Source organism: Stegastes partitus, unplaced genomic scaffold, assembly GCF_000690725.1.
Source record: "Stegastes partitus isolate 25-593 unplaced genomic scaffold, Stegastes_partitus-1.0.2 Scaffold76, whole genome shotgun sequence".
Classification (NCBI taxonomy): Eukaryota; Metazoa; Chordata; class Actinopteri; family Pomacentridae; genus Stegastes; species Stegastes partitus.
In genome coordinates this window covers 116692-135633 of record NW_007577807.1, presented here as the reverse complement: position 1 = coordinate 135633, position 18942 = coordinate 116692, and the positions used below count along the sequence as shown (strand labels likewise).

The 18942-nt window shown below is 43.5% G+C and overlaps 1 protein-coding gene across 1 annotated transcript in view; it reads left to right on the top strand.

The window, feature by feature from the left end:
* Positions 1 to 18942, top strand: part of naaladl2 (N-acetylated alpha-linked acidic dipeptidase like 2) — a gene marked incomplete at its 3' end in the record, with an annotated part of 308732 nt that overhangs the window by 174083 nt on the left and 115707 nt on the right. Inside the window, exon 10 of the mRNA XM_008276546.1 lies at positions 216 to 344. Coding sequence (XP_008274768.1) covers positions 216 to 344 — 129 coding nt within the window. The remainder of the gene's footprint in view (positions 1 to 215; positions 345 to 18942) is intronic.

Sequence of the window (18942 nt, the reverse complement as noted above, 5' to 3'; positions counted from 1 at the left end):
TTTCTTATGTATTCTGTTTGGTAGGATTAAAAGTTTAATCAGATGTGTTTGATGAGATTAAATACTTTGCGTGTGACATCAGAACTAAAGACGTGCCAAGGACAACAGTCTAATCCTAGAAACTGGAAAGGAGCCTGTTAGTGGACTTACTGCTGTGATGAGGACAATCATACGATGAATGTGACGGCCTCTGTTTGTCTCTGTGTTGCCTCCAGGACAACAGCGTGGTCCTCCAGAGCAGCGCCGTGGCCTACGTCAGTCTGAACTCTCCGGTCAGAGGAACAGAGACTCTGAGGGCCACAGCTTCTCCAACACTGCTGCAGCTCACCTCAGACATACAGAGGGTAACTATTAGCTCTACTCCTTCTGCCACGCCTGGTACTGATGCTCAAGTCACTTCAGATGTATGGTGTAAAGTAGATCTCTGCCTGCAGAACTCTCCCTTATGATACCATTATTAGCAGTGCTGTAGCTGCTAACTTCCCCCCGTCTCACTCATAGTTCCAGCACTGCTGCTGCTGTGACCATTGTTATCACTACTGTTAGTGTAATTCACCACAAATGTGACAACAACCGGTATCAGTCCTGCCTCTGACAAAGGATAAACACATTTTTTCTACCATGTCTACCACTACCATCAGAGCTAGCACTCAGCCAGGGGGTCACTGAACACGTATTCTCCCAAATGTCGCCCTAATTCGACTGTAAAGACTTTCACTACACTTGGTACCCATCTCCTGCAAGTGGTGTTTGAGATTCTGGAGGCCCCAGGATGAGACAGCCCATCAACTCCAACAAGCTCTAACCCAAAGAACGTCTACTCTAGTGCATTAAACTTAACACAAATGTTCTATTTACGTTCTGGAGTTCCTGTTTTACCAGCTTGAATTCTATGAGAATGACTTAAAAACATGACGTTGGGCTGATGACATGCCTCCATCAGTGACGTAATGCGTTCCATGTGACCCCAGCTGGTTATTCCAAGAAGTGTCATCGTCTTTATATGTGTGATTGGAGTTGACGGTAGTTTTTGTGCATCAGCGTGTCTTCTAAAGCCAAAGGAACAGCTCTGAAAACACTCTGGACATCACTGGTGTAATAAGTGTGTTTTGTTGCCTGATTGTCTCACAGCAGTGATGCAGATCAAGATCTGCCATCCAAGTGAACAGTGAGTACTTGTGATCAACATGCTGGATGTGGGAGGTGTAATTAACCGAGTCTTCATGGCCAGATGACTTGATTGGAGCATCTCTCAGATGGCAAGGCCTGTAGGTTGCAGACAAACAGAGAAACCATAAACCAGACTCAGGGCATTGGGGGATGTGCTTGAAGTGATCACAGATGGCTCCAGCTCACGACTTCCTGCTGAGGCCTTGATGCCACCTTCAGGAGTCCTTTAGCAGGTCGAACTGACTGCGTATTGGGCAGGACTGCTTTAGCTCGTTAACGTATACCAATACTGGAGATATTCTTACTACTACAACAATATTCTGTCATTTCTTGGCTCCTCTGTAGCTGCTCCTACTGCTATCAGTGTATTTCAGTTGTTACTGCAGCTCACTTTAAAGGGGAGCCTTCTTTCCAGTCAGCAACGACCTTTCCTGAACTGGTCACCAAGAATAAAAAGGATGCTCTCAGGACAGTCCTTTAAAGGGGATTTTGCAAATTATTAACTCTGAGAACTGGTCTCTTCCTTCTTACTGGGTTGGGAGGGAAGTCAGGTGCTCTCACACAGTCACTCTCATGATTTCTTCATTTTTTTGTACAGCTGGTGGCCTCCAGGTAGACAGACTTTCTAATTGGACCACCTTAACACACAAACATCAACTAATGGAGCTGAGAAAAGTGTAGCTGATCATAGAAAAGGTGATCGACCTCAATGTGTTGAAGACCCTTGGATGGGTTAATGAATAAAAGACGTCTTATGAGAGCATCAGCTTCACACCGTCCAGACAGATGTGTTTTTCTCTTTGGGTCCCACATCTGTCCTGATGTGGATGGGTGAACTGTTGTGGGTACTGGTGCCAGTTGGGGAAGGAAAACCTGCTGCTTCTTTGTGATAAAACCTCAGTAAATCCGCTTAATGAACACTAACACTGGTCATCCAGCGTTTTTTCTTTAGTAAATATATCAAGATATTAAAAGTGCAGCGAACAGAGAAAATAAACTGAGCTGATATCCGGTGTAACCAGCCCTCTCCCAGCTACTCTTGCGGATTAAAAGCTGCCTCGGTTCTTGTATTTTCATTTAGTTCCCGACTGACTCCACGATGCAGTTTCATGTTTTCACCATCTGATCTGTATCAGGTTGAGCCAACAAAAACATTTTTATTGTCGTCACCCTCAGTTATATTTCAGTCTCCTTTTTTTGTGATTTAGATTTTTCTGTCTTCTGAGCACATCAAGGCCACAGCTGTAGCGGTCTTTGTGTACGGTTGCCATGGTTGCACATGTTGCTCTCCTCCATGGCGAGGCTAATGGAAAAGGCTGCAGTGATGCAACAGAGTGCCTCTCCTCAGAAAGTCCACTTAATGAACATCAATTATATCATCCAACATTTGTTCTTTAGTAAACATATCAAGATATATGAAGAGGAAGTTTGAGATGGAGTGCTGTCATGATTCCTGGAACTGATTCGTGACGCGTTCTCATTGGAAAACACAGTGATTGGTTCGTTTGTCTGACTGTTTATCTGTTGACAAAAAAGGAAAAAAACATTTAATCACAGGTCCTGTCTTGAATCATTGCTTCTCTGCTTTTATTTTCGTGGGATTGTTTTGCTTGTCAGATAGTTTTTTAGGACTTTAGCTGCTTAGTGCTTGTTGTCACGGCGCAGAAGCGACCAATGAGAAACCCTCCTGATGATATTATGTGATTTAAACATCTAAGCGCTCACATGATGATGTTTTTACTGCTGTTTTTGCTGTAGCGACGGTTTAAGTTTGCTGTGATGTTCTCGACCTTCTTGGAAACACCCTGCCTGTTATTCCTCCACCAACGTCTTTATTTTCACTCCACTTCTTTCTCTGGAGGTGCTTCACACCCGGCCCGGCTTTTCCTTCATGTTCGCTCTCAATAACAAAATTGCATGACAACTGAAACAATGAAATGTCACCGCAAACACTTCTGCTGCTGCTTTGAGCGCGTCACCTGTTCTGTGAAAAGGGAGGAGGAGGATAGCGTCTTCGATCTAAATAAAACTGAACTCGCCCCATCCCACTCTTCACGTTCTCGTACAATCGGCCATTGTGGTGATTAAGTGCAGCCGCTCTATGATTCAGCCTCCCAAACTGTCTCTTTATTCCCACCCGGGGCTGTTTTGCAGATACGATCAGCCCTTGCAGACATCTTTTCTTCACCCCCAACTTCTACCATTTTCTTTAAACTTGGAAAACTTTTGAAAAAAAAGAAAAACATCATCATCACTCTCTCTGGTTTCCTTCCTCCACCACCACCTCCTCTTTTTGTTTTTCTTCTTCTCCCTTAAGCGCTACATCCCCCTCTCCCCACCTTGCTCACTCTCCTTCCATCACCTCTTAATCTCTTCTTTCATCAGCAGCAGCCTCGGCGTCTCCCCACCCTCTCATTTTCCTCATTAAAATCTCCCTCTCGCTTGTTCTCTACATTTTCTCTTTTGCCTCTTCAGCTTGTGCTCGTCTGTGTTTTTATTTGTCTTCAGGTTCGTCATCAAGACTCATCTTCCTGCCAAGTATCTCGGCAGGTACAGAAGGTCACGAATTGACAGATAGAGTACAATGTCCCTTATTTCCCTGCTCCGCCACGAGGTAATTAGCAGAAAAGGCCCAGTCCACCTGTCACATTCAGCTGTAATGAAGCTACAGACGGCTTCTGCCAAAGAAAAGAAGACTAGAGGACATTGGGAGGAAGGAACTTCTACTTTTGATGTTCTTTAATGAAATATCTTAACAAGAAAATGAAAAAAAAACTCAACAATGTGCTTCGTGTTGAAACCTTCCACGCTCAGAGCCACAGCTCCATCACTGTCCTCTTATAGGAACCTGGTTTATGCAAACCTTCTGCTCAGACGTCACTCCTCCTGGTCGTAAATCCCCGCGGGACATTGGTGCTGCTGTAAATACTGCAAAAGGAGGAAATTTACAGGAGCTTGTACACAGAACGCTCCGGTCTGATTGGCTTTCTCTTCATTGCCCAAGGACAATTTCTCACTCAACTCGACACTTTTTCAATCCAGATCCTGCTACCTTGAATGTAATTGCCTACATATTGCTCCATATGCCCGCTTCGATTTATGGGGCATCAGCCATACCTGTAAATATTACGGCGTTCTGTCTGAACGCTGGCCTCGCTCCTGAAAAGCAGACTTTTGGAAAATACACGAATGCAATCACAGCGAGAGGATTATTTCATTAACCGCTCGCATCAAACAGAGTTTAACGTCCCATGAGGACGGAGGCGACTTTATTCTCCGCCCCGGTTTGCATCTCCTCTCTATTATCACCGCTTTGCTTATCAAATCCAAAAGACGACTTGGTGGAAAAAGCAATATGTCGTTTTATCTTTGTCTGATCAGCGAGGAATCCCAGAAGGAGCAGGGCTTTGTTTGCATATAAGCAAAAGACTGACATTGTTTTTCTCATGACAGCATCATGGTGAACCTGCTAACAAACAGCTGCCTGCTGTGATGCACATCCAGCAGACACACGTCAACATTAGCATCGTGTTTGTCCACCTCGTATGCAAGTCCAGGATTTATTTACTTTTTGGAGAGCTGTTGAGTGGGAGTGAAAGCCAGCCACCTGAACTTAATGATGTGTGAAGGAGAGAGACAGCGCAGAGAAATGTGCAATCTTGTTTATGCTTTAAAACATCTACACCGATACCAATGCGCTACGAATGAAAACAACAGTGGAAAGTCTTGACTGTCCAATCAGAGAGCAGCCTCGGGTCACCTGCTTGCCTGAAGCTGAAGGATTCACCTTCAGCTGCTCCTCACATAGAAATTCATTCATAAATCAACCACATTTGGAAACTAAGCTTTAATAAATAATCATACTCATCAGGGTCCAGGTTTGACAGACTAAATGATAATAATCATTGGTCTTGTTTAGAATAATACTAGTTTATTAAAATGTCTTTTTTAACGTTCTGTTTGCACAAAAATTACAGTAAATAAGGCCTCCAATAGCGTCGGCCTGAATCAGAGACTTCACACATTTTGTTGTCTTGTTTCCTGCATGAAAAACCAACTATGTTAGGAAACAAACAAAACAATTCCTCTTTTCCTGCAGAACAAACTTCATCTAGTGAATAATTATTAGGATGATGTGCACACTAATTTGTGTGAGAGATGTTTCATAGAACAGGTCGCCGGGTTTTGAATCGTGACAGATGACGCCGTGACACGACTTTATCGTCACTGCAGCGATGTGCTCAATGTGTCCACGTAGTAAAGTGAACAGTGTCCCAGTCAACACCAACAATGTTGTTTTTAACAAATAAAGAGGTCCAAATGATTCATTTTAGCTCTACAGAGTACCAGAGAACTAACCACAAAAAGACCTGAAGAATCCCTCCTCTTGCTTTACTTTTTGCACGGCCTCTTATCTCGTCTCGTCTCGCCTCGCGCCTAATTGTCCATTTGGTGGCAGTTGTGTCTTTGGCACAGTCTATCGCTCTATTCATCATCTCAAGTGTGCCAGAGCTGCCCCAGGTACGCTCTCCACTTCCCAATATTTAGAAACAGGTCTACACATGTCATTAATCATGTTTGCACTCCGGCTGTAATACTTGCTACTTATCTTACTTTGCTGGGACCTGTCTTCCAAACCGAGATGCTGCTGCACTGATAGTTTTTGAATGGGTGCTTGGGAACCAATTATAATAGAACTGGATACTCTTTTTGTGGGGGTTTTACACCAGGAAGGGGGGCAATAAGGAGGTAGATGGACAGAAAGAAGGCAAGAAGAAGAGAAACGGGGGTGGAAAGGAAGAAACAAGGGGCGCTCGGGTGGTTAGAAGAATACAAAACAAATGGAGAGGACCTTGTGCTTTAATTGGGTATTGTTCCAGAGATGTATGTGTGTCTCGTCTCCAGTCAGAGAGTGGGTGGCTTGTAGCAGGTACCTCCATTTGAAAACAAATGGTCACCAGCGGACAGCACATTGTTAGACTGAAAAAAGACCACAGTGGCGAATCTTTCATCTGCCCACTCTTAAAGAAATGGCTCGGACTTGTGCAGTCGTGTGATTGCTTCCACAAGTACGTTTCTTTGTCTGTGTGAGAGAGGGAGTATGGATGATCGTGTTTGTGTGTGCACTCAGCAATTTAATTGGTGAATGTGGTGTGATTTAAACCCCTCTGAGCGCTGCAAGGAGACCTCAAACTTTTATAGTGCATGCTGCTGTGTGACCCACATTCAGGAGGCCTTTTGTCATTTATACATGATTCCTCTGCATCCTGAATAGTTTTTATTCAGTCGGCTCCAAACGTCTGAGACCACATCAACATTTTGCCATGTTTTTATGTTACCTAAGCAACTAGGAGTGGTCAGTCTTCAGAGTAAAGCTTTCTAAGAGGGAACACATTGCACTCTGAAACAGTTTGGAGACTGGATGTGTTTTATCCGGAGCAGCACCAGTCAGACAAAACCATCAGACGACCAGTTAGTCAAAACATGCTGTCTGGTAGTGTTGGTGAACAAGCACAAATAAACCACTTCTAGAGGGGTTAAAAAGGTCAAACTTGGGTGAACACACAGCAGCATTTCACAGTGAATGATGAAAAACAAAATGGATCCAATAGATCCCAGGTAGAGCTTAATGGCACCAACAGAAGGATGTACTGTCCTCCTCATCCCCGTCCATTAAAGAAAAGGTAAAATCCACAACAGTCACTCAAATAACTAGAAAATGAAAAAAGTAATAATAAATAAAAATTTGTTAAATTATAATTTAGTGAAATAAGACGTTGCTTTTGAATTGTGGTTGAAAGGGATAATTTAAAAAAAACAAATTGTCCCAGACCAATGAGAGCACTTTGCTGATGAGCAGTGGTCCAGAACACCTGTCAACAGGTGCAGAAGTCTGACTGAGAGTTACAGGAAACACCTGATGGCAGTGATTGGCTCAGAGGGTTGTTCAACTACATATTAGTTTACGGCTCCCATCAGGCTGGTTTGCTTGGTTCATGACTTTCATTATGTTTTTTTATTTCTTGTTACTTTTGTCAGTTTCAGCTTATGTCAGTGACGCCAGTTTTTACTTCTTTAATGGGAGGCTATGAATACGTGTGAGGACGACTGCATGAAGAGAAGTCGACAGAAGGAAGAATGCTGTTGTAGTGAATCAAACCTACAGTGAAACATGCTGCTGGGAATCTAGGAGTCTGGGAAGGTTTGTAAAACTGCAGCGAAGCAGCTCAACCGTGACCAAGGAGAAGTCCGCTCTTCAGAGACATCCTCTGGTTTCCATCTTTATGCAGAAACGTTCATTCTAATGAGCCCATACGCAGCTCACAACCTGTACCTGAAGACCACAGAAGACCAAGGAGCTCTGACCGCCACTGACGTCCGTCCACGGTCACCTCACTTCAACCCCATTAAACATTTACGGGGAACTTGAAAACTGAGAAAGCCAAGAGGAAAATACAGAAAGTTTTGGCGGCTCCACGTCTGTCTGGGTGTGTGACTGTCCAAGGACTTCACTCTGAACACTTTTCTTTGAAACCGTTTCAATACGTTCTGTTCTTTCTTTTTCTTTTTGGCATGCCATTTTTTAAAATATATTTTATTGGTACTTTGAGAATTTTATGCAACCTATTTGCTCACTCCCCAGATCAAGAAACTAGAAAAACCTGGAGTAAAAGGTTTAACCTAAACACCCTGCTGAGGACGGCGTAGGTCCCCCTCATGCTGCCAAACAGCTCGGCTCTGTGGGGTAGAGACACCAGACCTCTGGGGCTGTCATGTGGTGTCTGACACCGAGATGTTGGCAGCAGATCATGTGGGTCCTGTGGGTTGCAGGTGAGATCTCTGTGAATCAGGCTTGTTTCGACGCATCCCACAGATGCTCGATTGGACTGGGATGTGGGGAGTTTGGGTGCCTGGTCAGCACCTCGGGCTCTTTGTTGTGTTGCTTGAGCCGTTGCCAAACACTTTTTGCTGTGTAGTGGGGCTCGTTGTGCTGCTCTGGGAGGCCGCTCCAGTCTGAGAGTGCTGTTGCCATTAGGGGGGTGTGCTTGATCTAAAAAAACATGTTTGGGTGGGTGGTACAAGTCAAAGTCACCCGAGGTAGAGCAGAACTACACCTGGCCTCCATTATTTACACCCTGCAGTGTCTCGTTTTCATTGATCAGGTTGCTTAAAATGTCAAAAGTGCACGATGTTTCCTCACTTTACAGCTTGGTTATGCTGACTTGAATGTGGTAGACTGCAGGGTTGTGGCTGGCAGTGTTAAATAAAGGCAGAATGAGACTCCAGTGGGACAGAGCTGGATGACCTGTTGGGACATGAACACTTTGACGGAGGCAGTGTCTAACTGGGGAGCTCCTATCTCCCTCATCGATGACGTGTTTCTCACATTCATGTGATCCTTCGTGAACATGTCATGAATTCACATGACAGCGTTCTGTTGCTGATGATGATGGAAAATAATAAAACAGAAGACTTTAACTTTTGCTTTCTGTAGAAGAATATTTGAAACTGAACAGCTAAGTGTTCAGGACCTGTATGGGATCAAACTGCTGCGATCTGTTGATTCAAGCATTCGTCATCAAACCTGCTGACATGATGCAACTTCCAAACCATGAGCCAAGTTTGCCTGTGCTGCTTCGTCTGTCTGTCTCCACACAGGCTTAAAGAGGTCCTCAGAATCTGCTGGTAGATGCATGCACAGGCTCACCTGATCCGACAGACTCGGTGCTGCGCTGACGGATGTGATCAGGGAGATTATCGAAGCTCTTTAGGAATGCAGCAAGCACAGAGGAGATGCTGATGAGCTTTAAAACACGTCCTCATTAGTGGTGCGGGAGGTCCTTATTATTTCCCCGTGACTCTAAAGCTTCTTTTGTTAAACGGTGACCAATTCAACCTGAGGCACACATTCTGAGGAACATATAGCTCAGTGTTTTCTCACATCATCTACTTTACACCCTGTTTCCTGGTGTTTTTCTCTGACTTGACTTGTGTCTGTGTTTCGCTCTTTGTCTCCCACACCCACCTGTCTCCGGCTCAGACAGATGAATGGAGTCCAGCAGGCTGATTACACGTTTTCTTTTTTGATGCAGAATCCTTTTAGTAATAAAGAGGAGGACTTATAATCCCTTCAAGTGAATCAAGGCTGATTAGAGCAGCGGTGCAGTTCATGTTTTCTCCCTGGGTTGTATTTGTTTCCCATGTAACATGTTGAAATAAACATTAGACCAGATTGTAAAACTAATTAGTCACTTTCATGTTGGTTTGATGTTGTCGTCTTCAAAGTGTATTTACAGGGAAGGTGTGAATGATGTGTGTTCATTCATGTATTTGTCTGCAACTATAATAAGAATATAGTAAGTGGCTGCTTCAGCAAGTAATATAATAATATGAAAGATGTTTTCATAGGAGCGGATACGACTTCTGTTTATCAGGAAAATGCAGAAATAACTTGCAAACAACCTTTTCACTTGCGCGAGCTGTTATTTGACTTTTCGAAGAAGACTTAATGCACCTAATGGAAGACGGAAATACCCAAAGTAAACAAGATAAGATGCCCTCTAAGTTGCCCGCACAAAGTTCTGTAATGATTGTCTCGGTTTCGGTTAAATCCGGATCTAGTGCCCTACAGAGTGCTTCTATATGTGACAATCTGAAATGAAGTGCCTGCGTCGGTGCCCTTTCCCTGTCATTGGAGCAAAATGTGAAAGTGCCTTCTAAAGTACCCCCACAAGCAAGAAAACATGATGTGCCCTTTAAATGAAGAAGATGTAATGCAGTGCCCTATGAGTTACAGTCGTAATGGGCCGAGCCGGAGACTTTGCATGCGCACCCTTCTCGTGAAAAAAAAAAATGGGAAAAGTGCCATTTAGTGTAAGTATAACATACTGAAGAGCTGAATTAGATGCCCTTTCAGTGAAAAAAACAACAACAAAACACAAATAAGTGTCCTTCAGGCTGGAGGAAACATGGCGCCATCCCTTCTAATGAAGGAGGAGCACAGTGATGCGCCCTGAAGGCTGAGCTGTACGGGAGCAAAACAAGAAGAGCAAGAGACGCCCTTCGATAGAGTGAACGGCCATTATAGTCAGAGCTAGAAGTGGAGATAAAGAAGTTATCCCCTTATTCATATGTTGGCTATGACTGTGTTACATGATGCAGTCAGTAAACTATCATCCGAGATGTTGGTGATGTTCATAACAGAACTGTATTTAGTGGAAGGAGCCAAATGACTCTGTACATGAGCTTCAGGGTGCTATAAAGTCATCAGGTCAGGTTGTCCTTAGCTCCTTGTATTCCCAGCCCTGGCCTCACTGGGGCCCTGAGCAAAGTTCTGCTTTTGAGGCTTCCCGCCTGACCCAAGAGGCATGTGGAACAGTCTCACCTGACATGCTAGTGCTCCCACCAGTGTTCTCCATCTGTTGGTCTAAGAGTGAGGTAGGCTGAAAAGGTTTGTGTTTTAAAAAATAGATTACGCTCTACAGAATGTTGAGATGGCATTTACAGAAACAAGGAACTGCAGAATGTACTGCCCAAAATAACAGGATGTAACAACAGTTTCAATAAAGGTACATCAAATAGTTCTTGGCCAAAAACAAGGAGTGCAGCTCCCATTTCGAAGCATGACTCTGAGCTATAAAGCCTTATGTCATCGTCTTCATTTCATCCATTCATGGTGAGGAGAGGGCGACTCCGAGCTGGCGTGCCGTTGCTCTCGGACAATGCGCCCTTCTACACAGTTTAAAGCCACATTTGCTTCTTTCCACCGGTGCTGTGTCGGACGGATCCGTTGTCCTGGAGCAACAGCATGCCGGCTCAAAGCTTTCTGCTCCTTTTTTCTCTGATTGCTTCAAACATTTTTTGTCGACGGTGATTTAAGGCAGAGAACTATTTGAAGTACTCTTGTATCTTCTGGACCGGTGCACACGGAGGCTGCTGCTGGATGCTTGAGATTCATTTTGTGCACGAGCATATGGCCTCGTGTTTGCTGTAGTTTGTTACCACTGTCTTGCCCTTTATCAGGCATGATAAAATAGTTGTATTTTACTCTCGTTTTTCTCAGACAAAATGTCTCTGAGCAGCCGTGGAAGCGACGGCCATGACGCCAGCACCAGACAGACTGCCCGGTTGGGTTAGTGAGGCAGACAGATTAGAGAAAAATGTAGTGCAAACCGGCACATCAACTCAACCTTAGTGTTATTTGCCCTACGCAGCTTGGAAACTGAGCTGCTGCTTGGAAATCCCTGGATACTTCCACGTCTCACAACTTGGACGAGCTGCCGACAGAGAAAAGCAGGAGCAGGAGCAAACAGGAAGAAGTCGTTGTATGCCAAAGAGCAAACTGTAGAAGAACCAGCCCTGCATGCTGGTGAACACCAGGCCGGTTCAAGGCCTGATGGAGGCACAACTGAATGTATTCTTTGTATAGAGTTGCCAACTGGTGGATAAGGCTTCTTTAAAAACATGATATTATTCCATTGAGTTGGTGTTACAGTACTTGGCCAATGGTACGCTCAGCCACATCGACCTTTGACTGTTCTTTGCTGTAACCTTGATGCTGCCACAGCTTGTGGTGAGGTACGCCACGTAGAAAGGCTTTTCTGCAGTTACAACGAGTGCATGGCTAAATATCATTAAGGATGCCTTACTGAATGATTTATTTTCCATTCAGTCACAGTAGGATCTGTTAGCAGTAGATCGAACGCAGGTCTGGGACCAGGAGCTTGAGAAGGATCGATAAAAATATGAGCCAAAGATTAGTAGTTTGTGTTGCTACTTATGCTTCATCCATGGTTGCCTCTGAAAAGTTAGAGAGCCACAGTCCTCCTGCACCTTCTTTTTTCTTGCATCAGAGCTTTTGGCTGCTTGCATTGATCGAAATCCACAACTCACATTCATGGCAAACTTTTGTCAATGAGGCGTCTGTCCACTGAACCTGGATTACACAATGGAAAATACAGAAAAAACCCCGTGTGCACTGGGCCCAACATCGCTTCAAACATATACTTACAGAAATGAACACTGCCACTGATAAAATGCAGGTAAAAAGGATCATTTGTTTATGATTACAATCACCTGCCTGTAGGAAGAAACCTCCCTTTCTCTGTGTACATAACTCAAACCTCCCTTGTCTAAACTTATTCTTAAATCTCCCAGACAGGGTTTTCCTCCCTAAAACAATTACCATGTATTATTTAAATCATCCCCTCAGTGTGTCTGAAGTCCCATAGATCTTTCCAACATGTTGGATTTTAAGCACAATTTGCATTTACTGACAAATTGTCCTCTTGTGCGCGCTCCTACTGCACAAATAATGGCGGATGTTTTAATTGAATTATGATACCATGACAGGTTTTTAAACATGAAGGAAGGGATGACAGTAGGCTGGATTCAGAATCACACTGCAAATGGTAAATATGAACAGTAGGGGAAATGCAGGCATGTCTAATTTATATGGCTAATTTATATGTTTTCCCACATAAAGCCAGCAGCAAAGAAGCTCAGGATAAATCAGCAGAATGAGTCTGTGGCTTTATGGCCATCCAAGATGGTTCGACAGCACACTTGGCATAATGTTTGAAATAGTATGCTGTTTGGCAATATGTTTGAATTACCATAGTTCTTGTATTGTCAGGAAAGGCATTGTGCGACTGCGGCAGGCTCCATGAATCTGCATAATCACAAGGAGAAGCTGCTCGGCCTCAGAAGGCATTAATGCGGCTGACAGCGTGGCCCTTCCATCACAGTTTCATATCACAGCGACAGAACATAAGTAGGGGAACGCATATGAAAATGTGTGTTAGGTGAGGAATGAGCACTGTCATTACTTGTGGCTGTGACATTTGTCAGCTGCTGTGATGTGATGCATTTGTCCAACATTAGTTTTTGTAGCTGGGCTGTTCTGCAGGAGCTGTGGCAGACTTTCTGTTGGTAAAGAGGTGGGAGCAGGTGCAGCCGCATAGCCAGAGCTTTCCTGACATTTATTTTGTTTAATAGATGACCCCTAAATTAATTAAAGACAGATTACGGCATAATTTGTGCGTAACCTATGGCTTTGGAATATATATAATTGCTCTTAGCTGGGATTAATCAATGCCCATTCCCTAAGTGCACATTTTCTCTGGGCAGTCTTCTGGAAGGGTGACTTTTAACCCACTCAGTAATCATTTGATCAATTGCTTAGCGAGAAATGTTCTTTTATTTATTGGTGTTTTCTTTTTTGTGAGGAAAATGGGACGAATAAATGAATGCGGCGGTGTGCTGTCCAGATGTCCTTGGTGTCCAATTATTAGATCCTTTGCTGATGTAAAACCAGCTCAAAACAAGAGCTTTAAAATCCAAAACAGATTCTGAAATCGGGTTGCATCACACGCAAGTAGAAGCTTCATAGTTATTCTTCTTCCTTCTCTCAGACATGCACACAACAAACATTTGAAATAATGGTGCATCACACGCGACAAGGATGTATTCAGGTTATTGTTGCCAGAGGGACAATTAAGGGAGCGGCGCACACCTCACCTGATGTTTTAGGGAAGCAGATGGAAATGAAGTGAAGACAACAACCTACCATGATCCTAGTAATACGTTGCAGTTAGAAAAAACAAAGGCTGAAGGAGTCTGAATGAGAAGCCGCCTGGGGAGATGTGAGAGATCAATACAGTTTGTCTGTTCTGAGGCAAGAACTGGAGGCGAGATTTTAAGATCAGTTTAATATCTGTGGCTAGCGTTAGCCTCGAGGGCTACAGTGTTCAGCACCGTCACCGCTGCTCCAGGTGGTCACGAGATAATTATACCCATCCTGGTTTAACTCATAAATACCAAAGTCGTTGGATATTATTGGGGCAGCCCTGATCAATCTGTGAGCAGTTTCTCACATTACCAAATAATATTGGCACAACATCAATTCAGACCAAGATTACTGCTATTGTGGCTGCTTAGTGGAAGAAGAAAAAGAAACAGAGTCACTCGGTGGTCCATTGGTTCCTCATCAGGCTCTTTGTCATACTTGTTTCACAAAAAATGTTTTAAAGTGAGACTAAAATTAGAGGTTTAGCTAGCGGGGAAATTAGATCATTGCAGTGAGTAAATATTCAATAAAATGCCTTCAGTTGTTTAGATGTTGTAAAAGGAGTTCTCGATAAAGCGAGGAAGCTCAACCAGGAGAGCAGTAGACCTGAAGCATGTAGTGGTTTCTGAGTGATGACAGGAATGACTTCTCCTGTAAACAGTTATAATTGCTCATAAGATAATTAAACATGTCTTTGCAGTTATGTTTCCAGCAGATCTTTCACAATCTGTCACATCTGATTGTTTGAGGCTAACAGCGTCAGCTCATCGTGAACTCTGACACTTTCTCTTTAGGTCACAAAAAAGTGCTTAAGAAAGTGAACAGGACTATTTTTAGACTGTTTGGATTCACTTCCTGTCGGTGCCGTTGTCTCTTTGCCTCCCAATTCTATGTCTATGTTTTTCTCTTTAATATCCCAGTCACTGGCTTGGACATGCTTTTTAGTTTAACAGTTGCGAATGGCTTCTCCAAAGGCCGCGCTCTGGAACCGAATTATTATTATCATCACACACATAATGCAAAATTGTTTTTGTCATTTGGCACTTTGTTGTGGCTGTGCGTTGCATTGTGATGGTGGCGCGCCGCCGCCCTCTGCCCCCTCTGCTGATTCGATGTGTCACCGTGCTGATGTAGAAAATGTTGAGGTCATGTGTTGTGTTTTTATTCTGGAAGCTGTGAGGAAGGATTTTATTCCTCTGGGATCGTATAAGGAAGATGTGAGCTGATGGGTTGGTTCTAGGTTTCATGGTTGATATAACATGGATCTTTTATATACTTTATAAGTTAGCCGTAGACTGTATGTTAACATGGACGTACAAACAACCACACTAACCTTTAGTTTCCATTAGAGCAGAAGTGAAGCCTGGAGAATGCCTTCATGGTTAAATCCATCTTCTCTTGTTGGAACCAGGGAACAGACGGAGCAACGTTTTCTCTTTGAGAGACCATTTTACATGAAAACATCATTCAATTTACAGCATAGCCTTTGCTTTTAGCTTATGTATATGCTGAGTTCATCCTAATGCTGTGATTATATAATCAGCTTGGAAATAGCTATAAGGTGACTAGTGACGACGGTTAATGTGCAGACTTAATGGGCTGCGTTTCAGTTACAGCTTCATACTTATTCCAATGTCTGACAGCCTCAGTAAATGTCAAGATGAAGCAGATCTTCATACATTAACAGCTGTCATGTCTCACCTCCAAGTCACAAAACACAACTAGATGAACTTTCATCATATGGGACCTTTAAATGGGAAACCATTTTAACAAAAAGATTATTTACTGCAGAAGAAAAAACTAGATATGAGAATCCACTAAGGGTCTGTTGGTCCAATTAACTGGAGCCATTATTATACAAACAACAAAACTGTGTGGAAAACATCCTGTTTACTCCACCAATGAATAACCACAAAATAACAGTCATTATACTACAACTGACCAGAAACAATGTGCCTTCGTGTCCTGGCTGTTTCACCCAAATGGTCTGTCAGTCACTCCAGACCAAGCATGTCGATCAAACCCATAGACTCTCTATAAATCTGGATGTACCCACCATGACATGGGTTTCCCTGAACAGTAGTTTTAAAGTTCAGAGTGGAGTGGTGGCTCCAGCCATCACAGCAACTCCTTTTCAATCAAGGCTACTCCAAAAATGAGCAAAGAGGTGGAGTGTGAGTGGAGCTGAGGCGGGCCAGGACTTATTTCTGGGTCATGAACGAACTCTGACGGCACCCATGTGTCACATAAAGCGGCTACATCGTTAATTAAGCCGAACTTTGTGCCTAAATACAATTTAAACAGGTGAACTCTCAGTACAGCTGTCAGAAGGAGGGAAAACAGCTAAACATGTACTGCACCATGTTTTAACATGGAGACCTATGGGGATCAACTTACTTTAAGCCAGCCTCAAGTGGCCACTCGTGGTACTGCAGGCTTTGGCACTTCCACGTCAGCTTCTTTCTTCAGCGATGGAGGTCGCTGCATGGCCACGTCCCCAAACAAAGCTCTGTTTGAGGCCCAGTATCTATTTAAATAAGGAAATGCATCAGACAACCAGCAGCACACTCATCAGAAGGAGGGAATTTTGCTGCTATCATCATAAAGATTTGTGGAAAAATAATTATTGATTCAGGGTTGCATAATAGAGGCTGAAGCTTTTTGAACTGGAGCTGGTGCCCCTGAACAACCCTCAGTGTTATTTCACTTTAATGTAGTTCAGCAGCGGCTTCAGTTTCAAGCAGCGGTTGTTGCTGCTTGAAGTGAGCTAATCTCTGTGCTGCTGCCTCGCCCTGTGGGCATGCAGCTCTTCCTATTTGTCTCTGTTTTTATTGTTAAATCAAAAAAAAAAGAAAGTATTAACCATAACTCTAATATAGCAGAACTGGCCTCAGTGTGCCAGAAGATGATCTAGTTCTGAGCCTTTACATCCTCGTCCAGCGAGCCGCTCTATGTAGCACATATGATTTTGTAGATTGAGTGGTATTGAGTGGTAAACTGAGATCTCAAAATGATTTCACTCTCTCCTTATCATAGCAGACAAAGAAATTAAATATTGATTCTCAGTGTGGCACCACGGGCTGAAATTACCCATTCTCTCTGCTCCCGCTCACCCTTTCCCTCCCTGTTCACTTGCTTATTCTGTCTGTCCTCCCACTGCATCCCCCTCTTTTTTTTATACCTCTCTTTTTTTATTATTCCCTCTCTAAAAAGTCTCTCCTCTCATTCTGACTGTCTCTGTGTCTCTTTCCCTCTCCAGCACTCTCTTTTAATACACTGTGACTGGTTTTAAGGGAGAAAAGTCAGAGAAGAGTTACATGGCCTGACTTTAAAACTGCTCTCTTGCTGATGGAACGATAGCCTATCTCTCTATATAATCCTACTTTGTGACTTAAGTTGATGTATTTTGCTCTTTTTTCTATCGCCGGGATTCAAAGATTTCACAGATCTTTAAACTGTTGAGTGAATGCCATAACCTCAGGTCAGCCGGCATTCTTTCAAAAGCACCTATATATTTTCTAAAATCTTAGTTTGATAAAAACGGGGGTGAGAGGCAAAGTTCCATCCAACACAATCTCAAATATTTTTCTTTCAGTCAAAGAAAGTCAAAGAACATTTTCTACACAGGCTTGAACCCTGTGAGGTTGTCAAACTTAAATCCAAGCTGTGCTGCAGCGACACATACCTGCACTGTGACTAAAGCACAATTAGATTATTCCCCTCCAAAATACACACTTCAGGAGCACCCAAACTTTTCCAATGTCCAAGTGAGCCTTCAGCAAAGTAGTGGCAAAGAATGAGTGCATTCATCCATCCATTTACAGCAACTCCGGTCCCAATTGTGGCGGACTAACTCCCCGGCCACATCCTCTACCTCTTCCCCAAGGATCTGAAGACATCCTCAGACACAGTTCGTTCTCCCTGAATCAAAACCTGCAGCACAGAAAAGTGTAGAATTCATGTAGGAGTAGAAAATGCTGCTGCCACAATGTCACGACACCTTCTATATGGACATACTCAGTATTTAGGAATGAGGAAATGTGCTGTAAGCCGGTTTAAAAGTGAGCATGAATCAGTGGAACTTTTCTCCCACATCCTCAGAAGTTTTGTTTTCCACTCTGTCTGTGTGTGGATGGGCGGCCTCGGCTGACTGATGGAGCTCCAGTTTGAGATGGCAGCTTGTGACAGCGCCAACCCAGAGTCGGCCCAGCCGTCCTAGGAACAGGGGTTAATAATGGATGATTCCACACCTCGCGCTGTCAGCGTGCCGTCGAGGCCGTCTGCGTATTCACGAAGGTCCGTGTCATTTGAATTTCATCATCCGCACGTACAGGAAGTGTGCCGACTGGATGCTAAACCGGACGCCCGTTCTGTGTTGTTTGTGATCCACATTTAATTCTAGCACCAACCACCGGTTCCTCTTTTTTATGTTCCCCATCCATACACAATAAACCAAACAGCTCCTCTTTTTGCTGTTTAGACCAACACCAGCTGTGGTGTTGCTCATTCTGGCAACCCTACAAACACCCCAATGGCAATGTTGCTGTTGGTTGGTACATAAATGTTGGGCTGGTGTGGGATCAAATATATATTTTTATTGTAAATAATTAATACATTTCACCACAAACCTTTTTCACACAGCTAGCTAGCTAGCATGGTGTGCACCAACAGTAAAAAGTGTTGTGACAAAGAGGAACGCTAAGACTCCATAAATACGTGATACAGGGACAGCGGACAGCGGACTAGCAGGCAGACAGCAGGAGGTTTACAGTTACAAAAGAAAGATATGAGCCTTCAAGATGAGCTTAGGACAGACGGATTTGTATTTGTCCTCCACAGACGTAACCTTTGGTGATTAATAAGCAAGCGAACCTGCTGCAGTTTAAAGTGAAGCAAGTTGGAGCTCCACTCAAAGCCATGCATCCAAAATTAAGAGAAATTTATTCTGTGAACTGCACAGTCGAGCAAATGCTTCCACTTATCCCAGCATTAGGGTAAGCCTGTTTTTAATTAGAATTGCATTGGCTGCATTACATATTGTTGGATAAAAAATGTGTGCAGGCAAATAAGTTTCAAGGTTGATGTGACTTTTGTTATTCTGTGGCGAAAGTGGTTTTCCTCCTTCGCTTTGTCCTGCCAGTGGGGCTTTCATGAAAAACAGTGAAGATCACCAGCGTGCTCTCATGCAGGAAAAAAGCACATTT